The 13,290-nt window shown below is 40.3% G+C and overlaps 1 protein-coding gene across 2 annotated transcripts in view; it reads left to right on the top strand.

Annotated features, from left to right (window-relative positions):
- The window catches only part of LOC110029790 (cell morphogenesis protein PAG1), a 62,841-nt gene extending 49,551 nt beyond the window's left edge, over positions 1-13,290 (top strand). Inside the window, exons 14-17 of one of the 2 annotated variants that reach the window (XM_020732227.1) lie at positions 6,099-6,321; positions 7,336-7,455; positions 7,819-8,592; positions 10,026-13,290. In XM_020732227.1, coding sequence (XP_020587886.1) covers positions 6,099-6,321; positions 7,336-7,455; positions 7,819-8,592; positions 10,026-13,097 — 4,189 coding nt within the window. In that variant the 3' untranslated portion in view covers positions 13,098-13,290. The remainder of the gene's footprint in view (positions 1-6,098; positions 6,322-7,335; positions 7,456-7,818; positions 8,593-10,025) is intronic. The other variant, XM_020732237.1, reaches the window with a different exon arrangement.

The following is a 13,290-nucleotide window of genomic DNA, read 5'->3' as shown; positions in this document are numbered from 1 at the left end:
GGTCCAGCAGGAGAAGGCCTCAATCCAGTAAGAGGCTGGACCAACCCCTCCTCCCTCTTTCATTGAGCGAGAATTATTCCCACCTTCATTTTCTGTTTTCTCGCTTATATATCTATTATAAAATATGTGTATTTGCTGACTTAGGGTCTAGTTTTTTGTCTTTTTGATTTCAAAACCTTGTCCAATTTACTACCGACTGTTGTTTTCTCTTTATGGTTGTTTTCCTTCTACGACTATATTTGACGGCGAGAAGGTGGTCTGACTGTAACTTGTTCGAGGTGATGACCATCTCTAAGGGTCCGAGTTGTGCTTCGACTGTAGCTTGATCACGCGGGGATATTTATCCTTCCCATTTTTCTTCTGAACTCATCCTTGCTGCCGCTGACCCCTTCCAACCATCCAAGTTTTGCTGCAAAACTCTCTAACCCCTTTCAGACTTCTGTTGTAATTCCTTCCAGGCCTTCCACACCTAGTTGTAGCCTTCTCGAACTCTTCCAGTCGCTGAATCAGCCCGACGCGACCCCCTTTAATAGTTTTCGCAACCCACTCCACCAACCCCAGCCGCTGCGATAGCCCCCTCTACTAGATCCAACAACTGTCGATACCTTTCTAGCCCACCCTACCACTGCTGCCTTTCCCAAATATGTCATCTACATGCTGTCCAACCACCGCCCACCTCCTTTCTAATTGTCCTAAGGTGTATTTTTATGTTTGTTATCTTTTATTTCCTATATTAAAGAGTGTTTGTGACCCGTTTGACTTCCAACAATAATATTTTAATTTTTTATCGTGGTTTGGGTTTACACCAATATCATTTGGTTTGCATTGGTCTAACTCTAGTTCTATCATAAGGTTTCCTAACATACACCCTACCCCTTTACCAGAAAATTTATTTCGTATTCCCAAATCATAGCCAGACTTTGACCTAACTTTAATTTCAAAACTTGCTGACTTGCTGATTTCAAAATCAGCTACTCTAAATCAAATTTTTACACCCTCTTTCATTAAGAATCTCAAGCCCAAAGCTTGTCACAAAGGAGATATATTTCGGACCCTATTTTGGATGAGATACACGGTAGGTTCGTCACCTTCAGCAGAGGTTGGCTGAGATGGATGAGGGGACACAGAGGGAGGTTACCGTCAACCAAGATTTGGTGATTCAAAAGGGAGAAATGGACAAAAATCTTAATCTGTTCCACAAGGAAGACGTAGTGATGAGGAATACCGATCCCGGTGCTTTAGAATTTAGTATCAGAGAAGGCAGAGAGAGAGAGAGGAGACCACTTATGTTGGACACAGATTTCAACATTAAAGTGAACCTGCCGAAGTTCGATGGAGATATGAATCTAGACGACTTTCTCGATCGGTTGCAATCTGTCGAGCGAACTTTCGAGCAAAAGGACGTATCAAAGGATGAACGGGGAAAACTTGCAACCATTATGTTGAAGAAGAGCGCCTTCATGTGTTGGGAAATCCTACAGAGGCAGAGAAAAAGAGAGTAGTGACATGATCACCAAGTAGGAGAAAATAAGGAAGGAGATGCAAAGAGGAAATACTTGCTATCCCATTTCCGTCAGGATATGCTTATGAGGCTCCATCACTGAGAACAAGATATATTAGTAGAGGAGTTCATAGCCCAATTTAACCAATTGCAGATGAAGTGTGAGCTGATTGAGCTAGAAGAGCATAAGATAACCCATTATTGGTGAGGCTTGAAACCCGCTATCAGCAACGTGGTATAATTGCAACTCTATTGTTTACTTGAAGACGTTCAAAACTTAGTGTTGAAAGTGGAAGAATAGCAGAATCAGAGTAGACAACCCTCACGATAAGTTCAAAAAATTGGTCCAGACAAGGACAGATCCCGAGTGAGAAAGCAACCCTAGAAGAGTAGCACACATACTACAGTTCTCACCAGAAAATGCTTTAGATGCCATGGATTTGGGCATATCGTCTCAGTTGTCTGACAAGTCTAGTTGTGTCTTTTATTGAGCAAGACACAGTGAAGGAGGTTAGCGATGAGGAGATAACTGAGGAATAGAGTGAGGTTTATTATCTTCCACAAGGAGAGGTGATCGTGGTGTGACATGTCCTACAGACCGAGGATACGAGGGATTCATAGTGACTTCATCACAATATATCCTACACCCGTTGCACTGTGAACGAGAATGTATGCAGTCTCATCACTAATGGAGGGAGCGGTAAGAACGTGGCCTCTATCGAAGATGGTGGAGAAGTTGGGTCTCATGACTCATAGGTACTCCCATCCCATCCATATTTTTGATGTGGCTGAAGAAAGAGAATAAGGTCAACATGATCGAAGGTGCCACTATTAGAGTTCTCGATTGACAGGTAGTTGTAGGATCAAGTGTAGTGTGACGTGGTATTCATGAATGCTTGCCACCTGATGTTGGGGAGAGTATGACAGTTTAATCGTAGAACTCAACACGACGGATTTAGAAACACTACTTCACCAAGGATGGGAAGCACATCATCCTTCTCCCTGAGATCATAGGTGCCCTTGCCAGCAGAACATCATCTGTTGGACCAATTTTGGTGACGTCAGAGGATGATAAGACGGAGACACTAGTTCCTGACACGAGACAGGCATGAAAAAGCATTTCAGGATATCACAGTCGATACCTTGTGCCAGCTCCACTAACGTTCAGGAGGTTCAGAGTACCCTCACTACTGATTAGGTTGAGCTGACCATGGATTAATTTGGGAGCATTCAACAACATAGAAGAGACATGCAAACTTAGTTCAGTTCAGTCCAGTAGTGGACGCCTATGAGATCAGATCGATAGGGATGTATCCTCGCAAGTGGGGGAAATCCTTGGGTGTTTTGGGAGGCAGTATAGCCGACAGTAGGCTCCGGGTGCTGTTAGGATTGAAGATGAAAAACTAAAAACTTCGATGAATGAAATCGAAGCTCTCTCAATCCCGGGAGATTGACGTGGGGGACTTAGGGGAGGCCTGGCTTGACTGAACTGGCCACTAGGTTCAACAGGAGAAGGCTCTCGGTCCAGGAGGCTGGATCGGTCCGCTCCAACCTCTTTCATTAGGAGGGAATTAACCCCCCTTCCTTTTCTATTTTTCAACTATATATTTATTATAAGTATGTGTGTTTGTTCTCTTAGGGTTTAGTTTTTTGTCTTTATAATTTTAAAATTTTTTTCAACTTGTAATCGGTGGTTGTTTTCCCTCTAAGGCTTTAGCTGAATGCGAGAATGTGCTCCGATTATAACTCGTTGGAAGTGGTGACCGTCTCGGAGGGTTCGAGTGGTGCTCTTATTGTAGCTCAATGACACAATGATATTTATCCTTCGCAACTCTCCTTTAAACTCACTCCTACTGTCACCGAAGCACTCCTGGCCTTCCAGGTCTTGCTGCTAACCCCTCTTCCTCCTTCCAGACTTTGCTGTAATGCCTCCCAGGCCTTTTACACCCAGCCGCAACCTTTTTTTTTATACAAAATGCTCAAGTCCTTTTAGGTTTACCTCTACCTTTCTTAACCTAAGTCAAATTTCAAACATCTATTTTCCTAACAGAGTCATTAGATGGTCGACGTTTAACCTTACCAAACAATCTATGATGACTCTGTAATCCTGTCAATCACTGGAGCTACTACAATTCTTTCACGGACATATTTGTAATCCTTGCTTATTTAACACTACATCCTGGTGCTTGTGCAACGGCTCTTGCATATTTTTTGTTGTATTCAGGCAATACATCACATCGCTTCTAGGGAATGCCCTATCATTTATGTTATGATTTAAAAAATTATTATAATCTTTTGACAATTTTTACGCTGATTGTTGACTAACTAATACAACTCTTCACTTTTCGCATTTAGAATATAGGACCCAACAATGGCAGTGCTAGCTTCCATGATTCTAGTGAAAGTAATTAAGCAATTCTAGATGTTCTCCAGATTGTAAATCAAGTCATTCTTACCGTTCTATATTTTGAAATGTTTCTTGAATAGAACTTATCTACACTGTATTTGCGGGACCTCAGTATCCAGACACAGAATTGTTCTTATCCAAATTGTTTAATAAGCATTGACGAGACGTTTGAACTTCAGATTAGATTGTACTTTTTAGCATTTGGTCCTATTTTGGCCGACTTTTTTTTTCCGTTGTTCGACTATTTAGACTATCTGTGCATCTGAGTGTTGTTTATTTTGTTAAAGGGTTTTGAGGGTGCCCCAAATGTTTATATTTGAATGTCCGCTCTTTGTATTTGCGTACTTCTATTTTAGAACACCTGCATCATCTCTTGGCAATTGATATCCTTTCCATAGATCTGCACGTAAATTGGTGCCAAATGAACAACCTACTCAAATAAGCCAGTTAGAAATAAGCTATTTCTCCCAGTTTGATGAAGCACTTGTTTTGAAGAGAAATTTCTTATTTCTTGTTGAACCTCGTATTTTTAGTATTAGGAGTTTAAAGAGTTGGTCACGTGATAGGAGTTGGATATTAATTTCATTGCCTTAAAGCATTGTTACTAATGTCACAAAAAAAAATCAATTAATCAAGCACAAATTTCAATGCATTTTAGATAAAATAAATTCCATATTCAAATTCATGATCATGCAAGCTCCATTTCTAAGATGTTATAATCAAACGATATTGAAATTAGTTGAATCTTCCAAATGAGCCCAAATGAAGAACTTGAAGTATAATTAGAAGCTTCAAAGTATTAGTTGAAGATTTGAATTATCTCCAAATCCATCATGCTTAAAGTCAAATCAAATATCACAATAAGCCTAAGCTCCTTTAATTCCAAGATTATTAAGATACTTAATTGATGGAGTGATCCATATGACTAAAGGAATCAACATAGATTGTCTGATGGAATAGTTTGAAATAAATAATGCCCCATGCTCCACATGAAGCAGGCCACTAAAGTGGGGTGAGAGCTTGGAGATTTGAAGAATTATAGAGTTCTGCCCAATGTCTAACATCAACTAGCAGCTGCGGGACCACAGTCACTTGGTTGCCATTGTTATTGTCGTATCACCATTGCTCGGTTGCCACCGCCGCTAATGGACAACCGTCACAAAGCCATCATCATTGTTGGATCATCGTTACTTGACCACTATTACAAGTTCATACCACTGTCACCCGCTTGTCATCATCATTTTCTTCGGTTCATCTTTATCTTTCCATGACTCTTCGTCATTTACATAAAAAGTCAAATTAGCATCTCACACTTTTGTGAGATTGTATTATTAATTCCAAGGATGAACAAAGTTCTTATAACTCTCATCTATACAGTGAAATTATTCCAACTAGGCTAGACACTGGTTTTTCTCTTGAATTTTCCACATAAAGATTTGGGTGACTTGTATATATTTTTTTAATCCGTCCGTGTGTGAAATCTTTGTACATTGCTAAGACTAAGGGGTTGTCTGGTAAAAGATGACATTTAAGTTATTAGGTAAATTTAGTAAATCCGGATTTATTAAAATCCTGCATAGTTTAAATCCGAAAAAATGTTTGGTAACGGGTTTACTAAATGCTGTAATTCCAACATAACTGTTTGGCAAGTAGAACAAATCAAATAACTCTTCCTCCAAATCCCGTTAATCTCGTAAATCCACCGATTTAGTCCGTTGCCAGACAACCCCTAAATTCCCAAACTGTTTTGTAACCGATTTAGTCTGTGGCTTTACTTTGTTCAAAATGACCGTCTGGCAAAATTTAGTCTACATCCAGGTCAAATCCTGCTCTAAATCCGTTGCCAGACAACCCCTAAACTCCTATAGTCTACTGCCGCAAATTTTCCAACACAACAGTTACATTAGTTGCCACTTGAGCAGCTGTTAGCCAACTTGTTTGTCGGGAAGTTTGCCTTTTTCTTCTCTTAATTTATGCATGCAAGTGTAGAAATTATTTCATGAATATTTTTGAATTTCAATTGATCATAGTGTAAAATCTTGAAGCTGTTTTAATCTTGATGATTACTTGCTGTTTATTTATGCTAGACGTGGCTCACATTCTAGATTTGAAACTAAGAATTATGTGTGTAAAACCAGTCTTTCAAAAGTGGTTTCTGGATTTAATAACAAACACAACCGCACCTTTCAGGTTAGAGGTTATGCAAAGGCTTGCTCTTATCACACCCATGGAGCTAGGTGGGAAGGCCCATCAAGCCCAAGATGCAGAAAATAAAATTGACCAGTGGCTCATGTATGCAATGTTTGCTTGCTCCTGTCCTCCAGATAATAGAGTAGATGTTGGCTTATCAACAGCCAAAGAACTTTTTCATCTTATCTTTCCATCTTTAAGGCATGGGTCTGATGTGAATGCTGTAAGTTCACAATTTTATCAATTATCTCTTTATTTCATAGATATTGCTAATAGCTTGTCCCTACTACATGCGGTAACACGAAGACTAAATTGTCACTGGAAATTATAGAATGAAAAATCAAGAAAAATGTAATTAGCTTTAGATCAGCTTAAAGAAAAAACATTAATAGTTTGTATACAATATACAGATATTTGATGTATGGAGAAGCTGCTTAAAATGATCAAACATCTGCTCTGTAATTTTACTCGAATGCTTAATTTTCATAACATTTATCTGTGTTATTGTATTTTGTTTACCATTTGAACAAACAAGCTCAATGTACTTCTCTCTGCACACTGTTTTGGGGAGAAACCGAAATTGAGAGGCAGTGTTAGATTTTATTTCTGCCTGTTATAAGCTTCTGCTTGATTAATGGGAAAACTTCTGCGTAGAGAAGTTCATTATGATCAAGTAGAGGCACTTTTTTTTAAACATCATGAGCATGTTAGTTATGTTTCTAACCTTCACATTGAATAGATATCTTGATTAAAAAATTTTTTTGCAGTCATTTATTCTGTATTTGAAAGACAAAATATAGGGAAGACTATCTTTACAAGGAACATGAAATTATCTTGCTGAACACCTTAAATTGAACTCCTAAATTCTCTCCATTTAGGAGAATTTGCTGAACACCTTAAATTGAACTCCTAAATTCTCTCCATTTATCTTCTCTTCTGCACCGATTTGGTTCTAATTTCTTAAGAGTTCAAAGCATTTGCAATGTATTTGAGCCTCAATTCATCATTTAACCATACAAAGTACTAGATATTTTTTATGATTTCTTTGTGTGTTGCCTTCTTAGTCCATGTCAAGTAATTATTTCAAATATCGGACAATAACTCCCTTCATTTACTCCATTCTGAAGTATTGAAGAAGGCACATGGGAAAATTTTCACTGTCAGCTAACGGATAACAACTTACTTTTCTTGTAACTAATATATATATATATATATATATATATATATATTTGTGTAGCTTGCAGCCACCAATGCTTTGGGTCATTGTCATCTTGAATTATGTGAATTCATGTTTGGAGAGCTTGCATCTTTCGTTGAAGAGGTTTGGCAAGAGTCAGAGGGGAAACAGAAATGGAAGGTATAATCTCAGAATGAACAATTCAATAGTCTTAATTTTAAAAAATTAATTGGGCTAATAATTTTTTTTAAAGTTGTGTTTTAAAGAATAAATTTATTGCAATTCATTGGTCCCCTCCACATTTTGACAGAAGCGTGATTGCAATTGGCACTCCATAGACAATCATAGTTGTTAAATATTAATTCCTTTAACATACATTTCTTGCAATAGCTCTTTATTATGCCAATCAAATATACCAGGTTGATATGGAAACTTTAAAATTGTACAAATTGTTCAAAACACGCTGCTTAGATATCAACAAAATTTCAAATACATTTGGTATTGGTTAGGCATAGTTTAATCTGGATTTCCCTCTCATTGCAGAATCAAAAATTTCGCCGTGAAGAACTCCGTATGCATATTGCGAATGTTCATCGTACTATTGCAGAGAAAATTTGGCCGGGAATGTTACGCCGCAAACCAGTTCTCCATTTACACTTTTTGAAGTTCATTGACGAAACATATCGCCAGTTGTTAACGTCGGCTTCTGAAAGTTTTCCAGATTCACAACCTCTTCGGTATGCATTGGCTTCTGTCATCAGATATCTAGCTCCAGAGATTGTGGACTCTAAGTCAGAGAGGTTTGATGTGAGAACACGAAAGAAGATTTTTGACTTGCTAATGACTTGGTGCGATGAATCTGGAAGCATGTGGGGCCAAGAAGGCAGTAGTGATTACCGTCGAGAAGTAGAGCGGTACAAGTCAGGACAACATGGTCGATCCAGGGATTCTATAGACAAGCTCACATTTGATAAGGAGGTGATCGAACAGGTAGAAGCAGTTCAATGGGTTTCCATGAATGCTATTGCCTCACTTCTATACGGACCTTGCTTTGATGATAATGCTAGAAAGCTAACTGGAAGAGTGATATCTTGGATCAATAATTTGTTTGTTGATTCAGCACCAAGAGTGCCTTTTGGATATTCGCCTGTAGATCCACGTACGCCGTCATATTCTAAGTACACGGCAGATGGAGGGCGGGCAGCAGGGGTTCGAGACAAACATAAAGGAGCTCATCTCCGTGTTCCTTTGGCGAAGACTGCTTTAAAAAATCTTATTCAAACAAATTTAGACCTTTTTCCAGTCTGCATTGATCAGGTATTTTCTCCCCTTTTCATGTGTTGTATTTATGTATAATCAACTTGCTTGGATTTATAGTGGGCAAGCATAGGTGGTTGTCGGGTAACGGATTTAACTGGGATTTAACTTATGTTTTGCAAGGCACCAAAAACGACTCTTTTAATTATTGGATTTCATAAATCCGGTTTCTTCTGTTTTCTTCTCAGTTTTGCCTTAAATCCTGGATTTACTAAATCCTGCAGTTGATGAGAGATAATAAATCTGGGTTTACATGGTTTACTAAAGCAGTTGTTACAGACAGCCCCCAGGGGCAAAAAACATTAGGTTCCCTTAACTTTGATTCGCCGGTTCAAATCATTAAAAATGACATTCTGTGATGTGAGGGTAAATGACATTCTGTGATGTGAGGGTAGGTGGCATTGATTTATCCTTCTCCAGACTAGCATTGCCAGATCCTTGTGCACGCTATGGGATTAGCGGATTTGAATGCAGGTTAAAATTTAGGTGCATGTTGCTTGAAACTTATGAAAATTCTTCCTTGGTGGAAATAATTGGGCTTTGGTTTTGTGCATCATTTTAATATTTGTATTATTCCTTGGCCTGTGCCATCTTAGGAAATGATACACCATCAAAGCAGAAGAAAACGAGGAAAAATCTGTGTATTTTAAACAGATGGAAATTTGTATACAAAATTTGAAATCTTCCCATTTGGGTCAACATCATTGGAATATATAATCAGGGGCCCTTTAATTTGCGAAGTGCTTTGCTTAAGCTTTCATGATGGAACTCTATCTATATAAATAGATGTCATCTCATGCAAGTTCCTCAAGATTTTCCATGGTTCCTTTCACCATCAAAGGCTAGTTTGGAATCTTACAAGATATCCATATGGCATGGACCCTTGACTTAGCTTATGCTTTTATCATGGTTGAGGACGTGTTATTCATTGTGCAAATACCTTTCTATACATTAGTCACGATCTTGAGCCTTTTTATAAGTACAGAACTGTCGTTAAGTTATATGAAGACGATGAATAGTTACAAAGCATCACTCGTGCAAGTTCCTCCCTTCTGTGAAATGCTAGTTTGGATAATTTGTCATTTCCCTCTTCTTTTAAACCTGCAACATCAAAAAGGAGAGAGATCATGTTTGTTAGAAAGTTTACCCCATATACATTATGCTAATCGTAGTAATCATTATCATAATTTTGGTATTGGATAATAGTCAAAGGAGATAATAAAAATTGCCTTAGGTTTTGTAATATTTGGCAGCGGTAATGTTTTTTTCCCTCTTTTTCTATTGGTGAAGTATTGGAATCCTAAACCTTCCCTTTGGAGATAAAGCGCAACACCATTAGGTTGATTTTTTTGTTTTTTTTACTTTTTTAATTTTGTTCAACAACATTCTATCTAAAAGAAATCTTTCTAACAGAATTATTTCTCTTATTCTAGTGCTACTCTCCTGAGCCTCACTTGTCAGATGGTTACTTCAGTGTCCTGGCAGAAGTGTACATGAGACTAGAGATTCCAAAGTGCGAGGTACAGAGGCTTCTCAGCTTAATTCTCTATAAGGTGGTTGATCCATCCAGGCAAATTCGCGACGACGCCCTTCAAATGTTGGAAACACTCTCTGTTCGTGAGTGGGCTGAAGATGATACTGAGAGCGCCAGTCGTTATCGAGTCTCCGTTGTTGGCAACCTCCCTGACTCATACCAACAGTTTCAATACAAATTGTCTGCTAAACTCGCTAAAGACCATCCAGAGCTGAGCGAGCTGCTCTGCGAGGAAATCATGCAGCGCCAACTCGATGCTGTCGACATTATCGCGCAGCATCAAGTTCTCACTTGTATGGCTCCATGGATTGAGAACTTGAATTTCTCGAAACTATGGGAGTCTGGTTGGAGCGAGAGATTGCTTAAAAGTCTCTATTATGTCACTTGGAAACATGGGGATCAGTTTCCTGATGAGATAGAGAAATTATGGAGCACCGTCGCAAGCAACACCCGGAATATCATACCAGTTTTGGACTTCTTGGTCACCAAAGGAATTGAAGATTGCGATTCAAATCCATCGGCAGAAATTAGTTGGGCTTTCGCCACATATTTCTCGGTCGCTAAACGCGTGAGTCTATATCTGGCACGAATCTGCCCACAACAAACCATCGATCACTTGGTATGCGAGTTATCTCAGAGGATGTTGGAGGATAGTGAGGATCCTGTTAGACCAGGAAAGGTCGACCCTACTGCAAACATCGTTCTGGAGTTCTCTCAAGGACCGATGATGACACAGCTCACAGCCGTTGTAGATAGCCAACCTCACATGTCGCCTCTGCTTGTTAGAGGATCACTCGATGGTCCTCTAAAAAACGCGAGCGGAAACTTGAGCTGGAGGACTTCAACTGTTACCGGTCGAAGCATTTCTGGTCCGTTAAGCCCAATGCCTCCTGAGGTTAACATTGTTGCTGCTGCTGCTGGCCGCTCGGGGCAATTGCTGCCATCATTGATGAATATGTCGGGGCCTTTGATGGCCGTCCGAGGCTCAACTGGTAATCTGAGAAGCCGTCATGTGTCAAGGGACAGTGGAGATATCTTTATCGATACCCCCAACTCTGTCGAAGACATCTTGCACCAAGCAACTGGTGGGTTGCACGGCATCAATGCAAACGAACTTCAATCAGCCCTGCAGGGACATCAACACTTATTATCACGTGCGGATATAGCATTAATCCTACTTGCCGAAATTGCTTATGAAAACGATGAAGATTTTCGCGAGAACTTGCCCTTACTTTTTCATGTTACTTGTGTTTCCATGGATAGTTCAGAGGATATTGTGCTTGAACATTGTAAAAATTTGCTTGTTAATCTGCTCTATTCGCTGGCCGGGAGGCATTTGGAACTATATGGAACCACAAACAGTGAAGGCGAAAATAAACATAAAGTAGAGAGCCTTATAAAGTATATTCAGTCTAAGCGTGGGTGTTTAATGTGGGAGAATGAGGATTCGACTCTTGTTCATATAGAACTTCCCAGTGCTGCACTGCTATCTGCATTAGCACTAGATATGGTTGATGCTATATTTTTCCAGGGAGACCTTCGCGAGACTTGGGGTGCGGAGGCCCTCAAATGGGCAGTGGAGTGTACTTCCAGGCATCTCGCTTGTCGTTCTCACCAAATATATCGTGCGCTTAAGCCGAGCGTGAAGAGTGATAACTGCGTAGTGCTGCTCCGATGCCTTCACCGATGCTTGGGAAATCCTGTACCAGCTGTTCTTGGCTTTGCCATGGAGATTCTTCTAACATTACAGGTGATGGTTGAGAATATGGAGCCTGAGAAGGTGATCCTATATCCACAGCTTTTCTGGGGGTGTGTTGCTATGATGCATACAGATTTCATTCACATCTACTGTCAGGTGCTTGAACTGTTTTGCCGTGTGATTAACCGTCTGTCACTACACGATCGAACGACCGAGAATGTGTTACTATCGAGTATGCCACGGGATGAGTTCGACACCAATAGTCCTGATGGTCCCGAGCTTCCAAGGGAAGAATCGCGTACTGGTCCGGAATTATTGCCATCCGGTGGAAAGGTTCCGGCATTCGAAGGGGTGCAACCCTTGGTCCTTAAAGGACTTATGTCCACCATCAGCCATGGATCTGCAGTCGAAGTGCTCTCACAAATAACCATCCCTACCTGTGATTCAATATTTGGTAACCCCGAGACACGTCTATTAATGCACATCATAGGTTTGTTGCCTTGGTTAGGCCTACAACTAAACAAGGACTTGGCTCTTGTTGGATCTGCATCACCCCTCCAACAGCAGTACCTGAAATCCTACCTGGTTGCCTCAAACATCTCATACTGGTGTCACAAGAAATCTCTCCATCAACTCGCTGAGGTGTTCTCGGCTTACTCGCTAGGGGAGTTAACGTCGGTTGAAGATCTATTTACTCGTGCATCGCTGGCCATTTGTGCCGAATGGTTTCCGAAGCACTCGTCGTTAGCATTTGGACATCTGTTGAGGCTTCTCGAGCGAGGGCCAGTCGACTATCAGCGCGTGATACTCATATTACTCAAAGCTCTCCTCCATCAAACTCCAGTAGATGCGGCTCAGAGCCCTCATGTTTACGGCATTGTTTCACAACTGGTGGAAAGTAGCTTGTCCTGTGAGGCATTGAGTGTGCTGGAGGCACTTCTGCAAAGTTGCAGCACCTTAGCAGGGGATCATAAAGACGAATTTGGTTCGGCAGAGAATGGTTATGGATTGACCGAAAAATCTTTGCAGAGCATACTCGCGCCGCAAAGCTCCTTTAAGGCTCGGAGCGGGCAGCTGCAGTTTGTAGCAGGGTCTGGGATTGGGGTGGTATCTGCAGCTCATGGTGGAGGTGATAACGTGCAGTCTCAGAGGGAGATATCCCTTCAAAACACTCGTATGATACTCGGTCGTGTTCTTGATAGTTGCGCTCTCGGTCGAAAGAGGGACTATAAACGACTTGTGCCGTTCGTTGCCAACATTGGAAACTCTTGATTGCATGGATTTGAAGTTTGAAGCTTGTTTTGGCCCCCCTATTTCTTGTTTGAATCAGCTTTCTGGCAAAATGCAACCTGAACTGTGATGCTGATTTGCAGAAGGTGATAACAGAGTTGTTTGGGGATATGTTTATAGTTGTATATGTTGAGAATTTTCTTTTCAATTTCTCCAATAAAAATTAATTGCTTGC

Source organism: Phalaenopsis equestris, unplaced genomic scaffold (assembly GCF_001263595.1).
Source record: "Phalaenopsis equestris unplaced genomic scaffold, ASM126359v1 Scaffold000002, whole genome shotgun sequence".
NCBI classification, from domain to species: Eukaryota; Viridiplantae; Streptophyta; class Magnoliopsida; order Asparagales; family Orchidaceae; genus Phalaenopsis; species Phalaenopsis equestris.
This window is presented reverse-complemented; position numbering and strand designations above follow the sequence as displayed.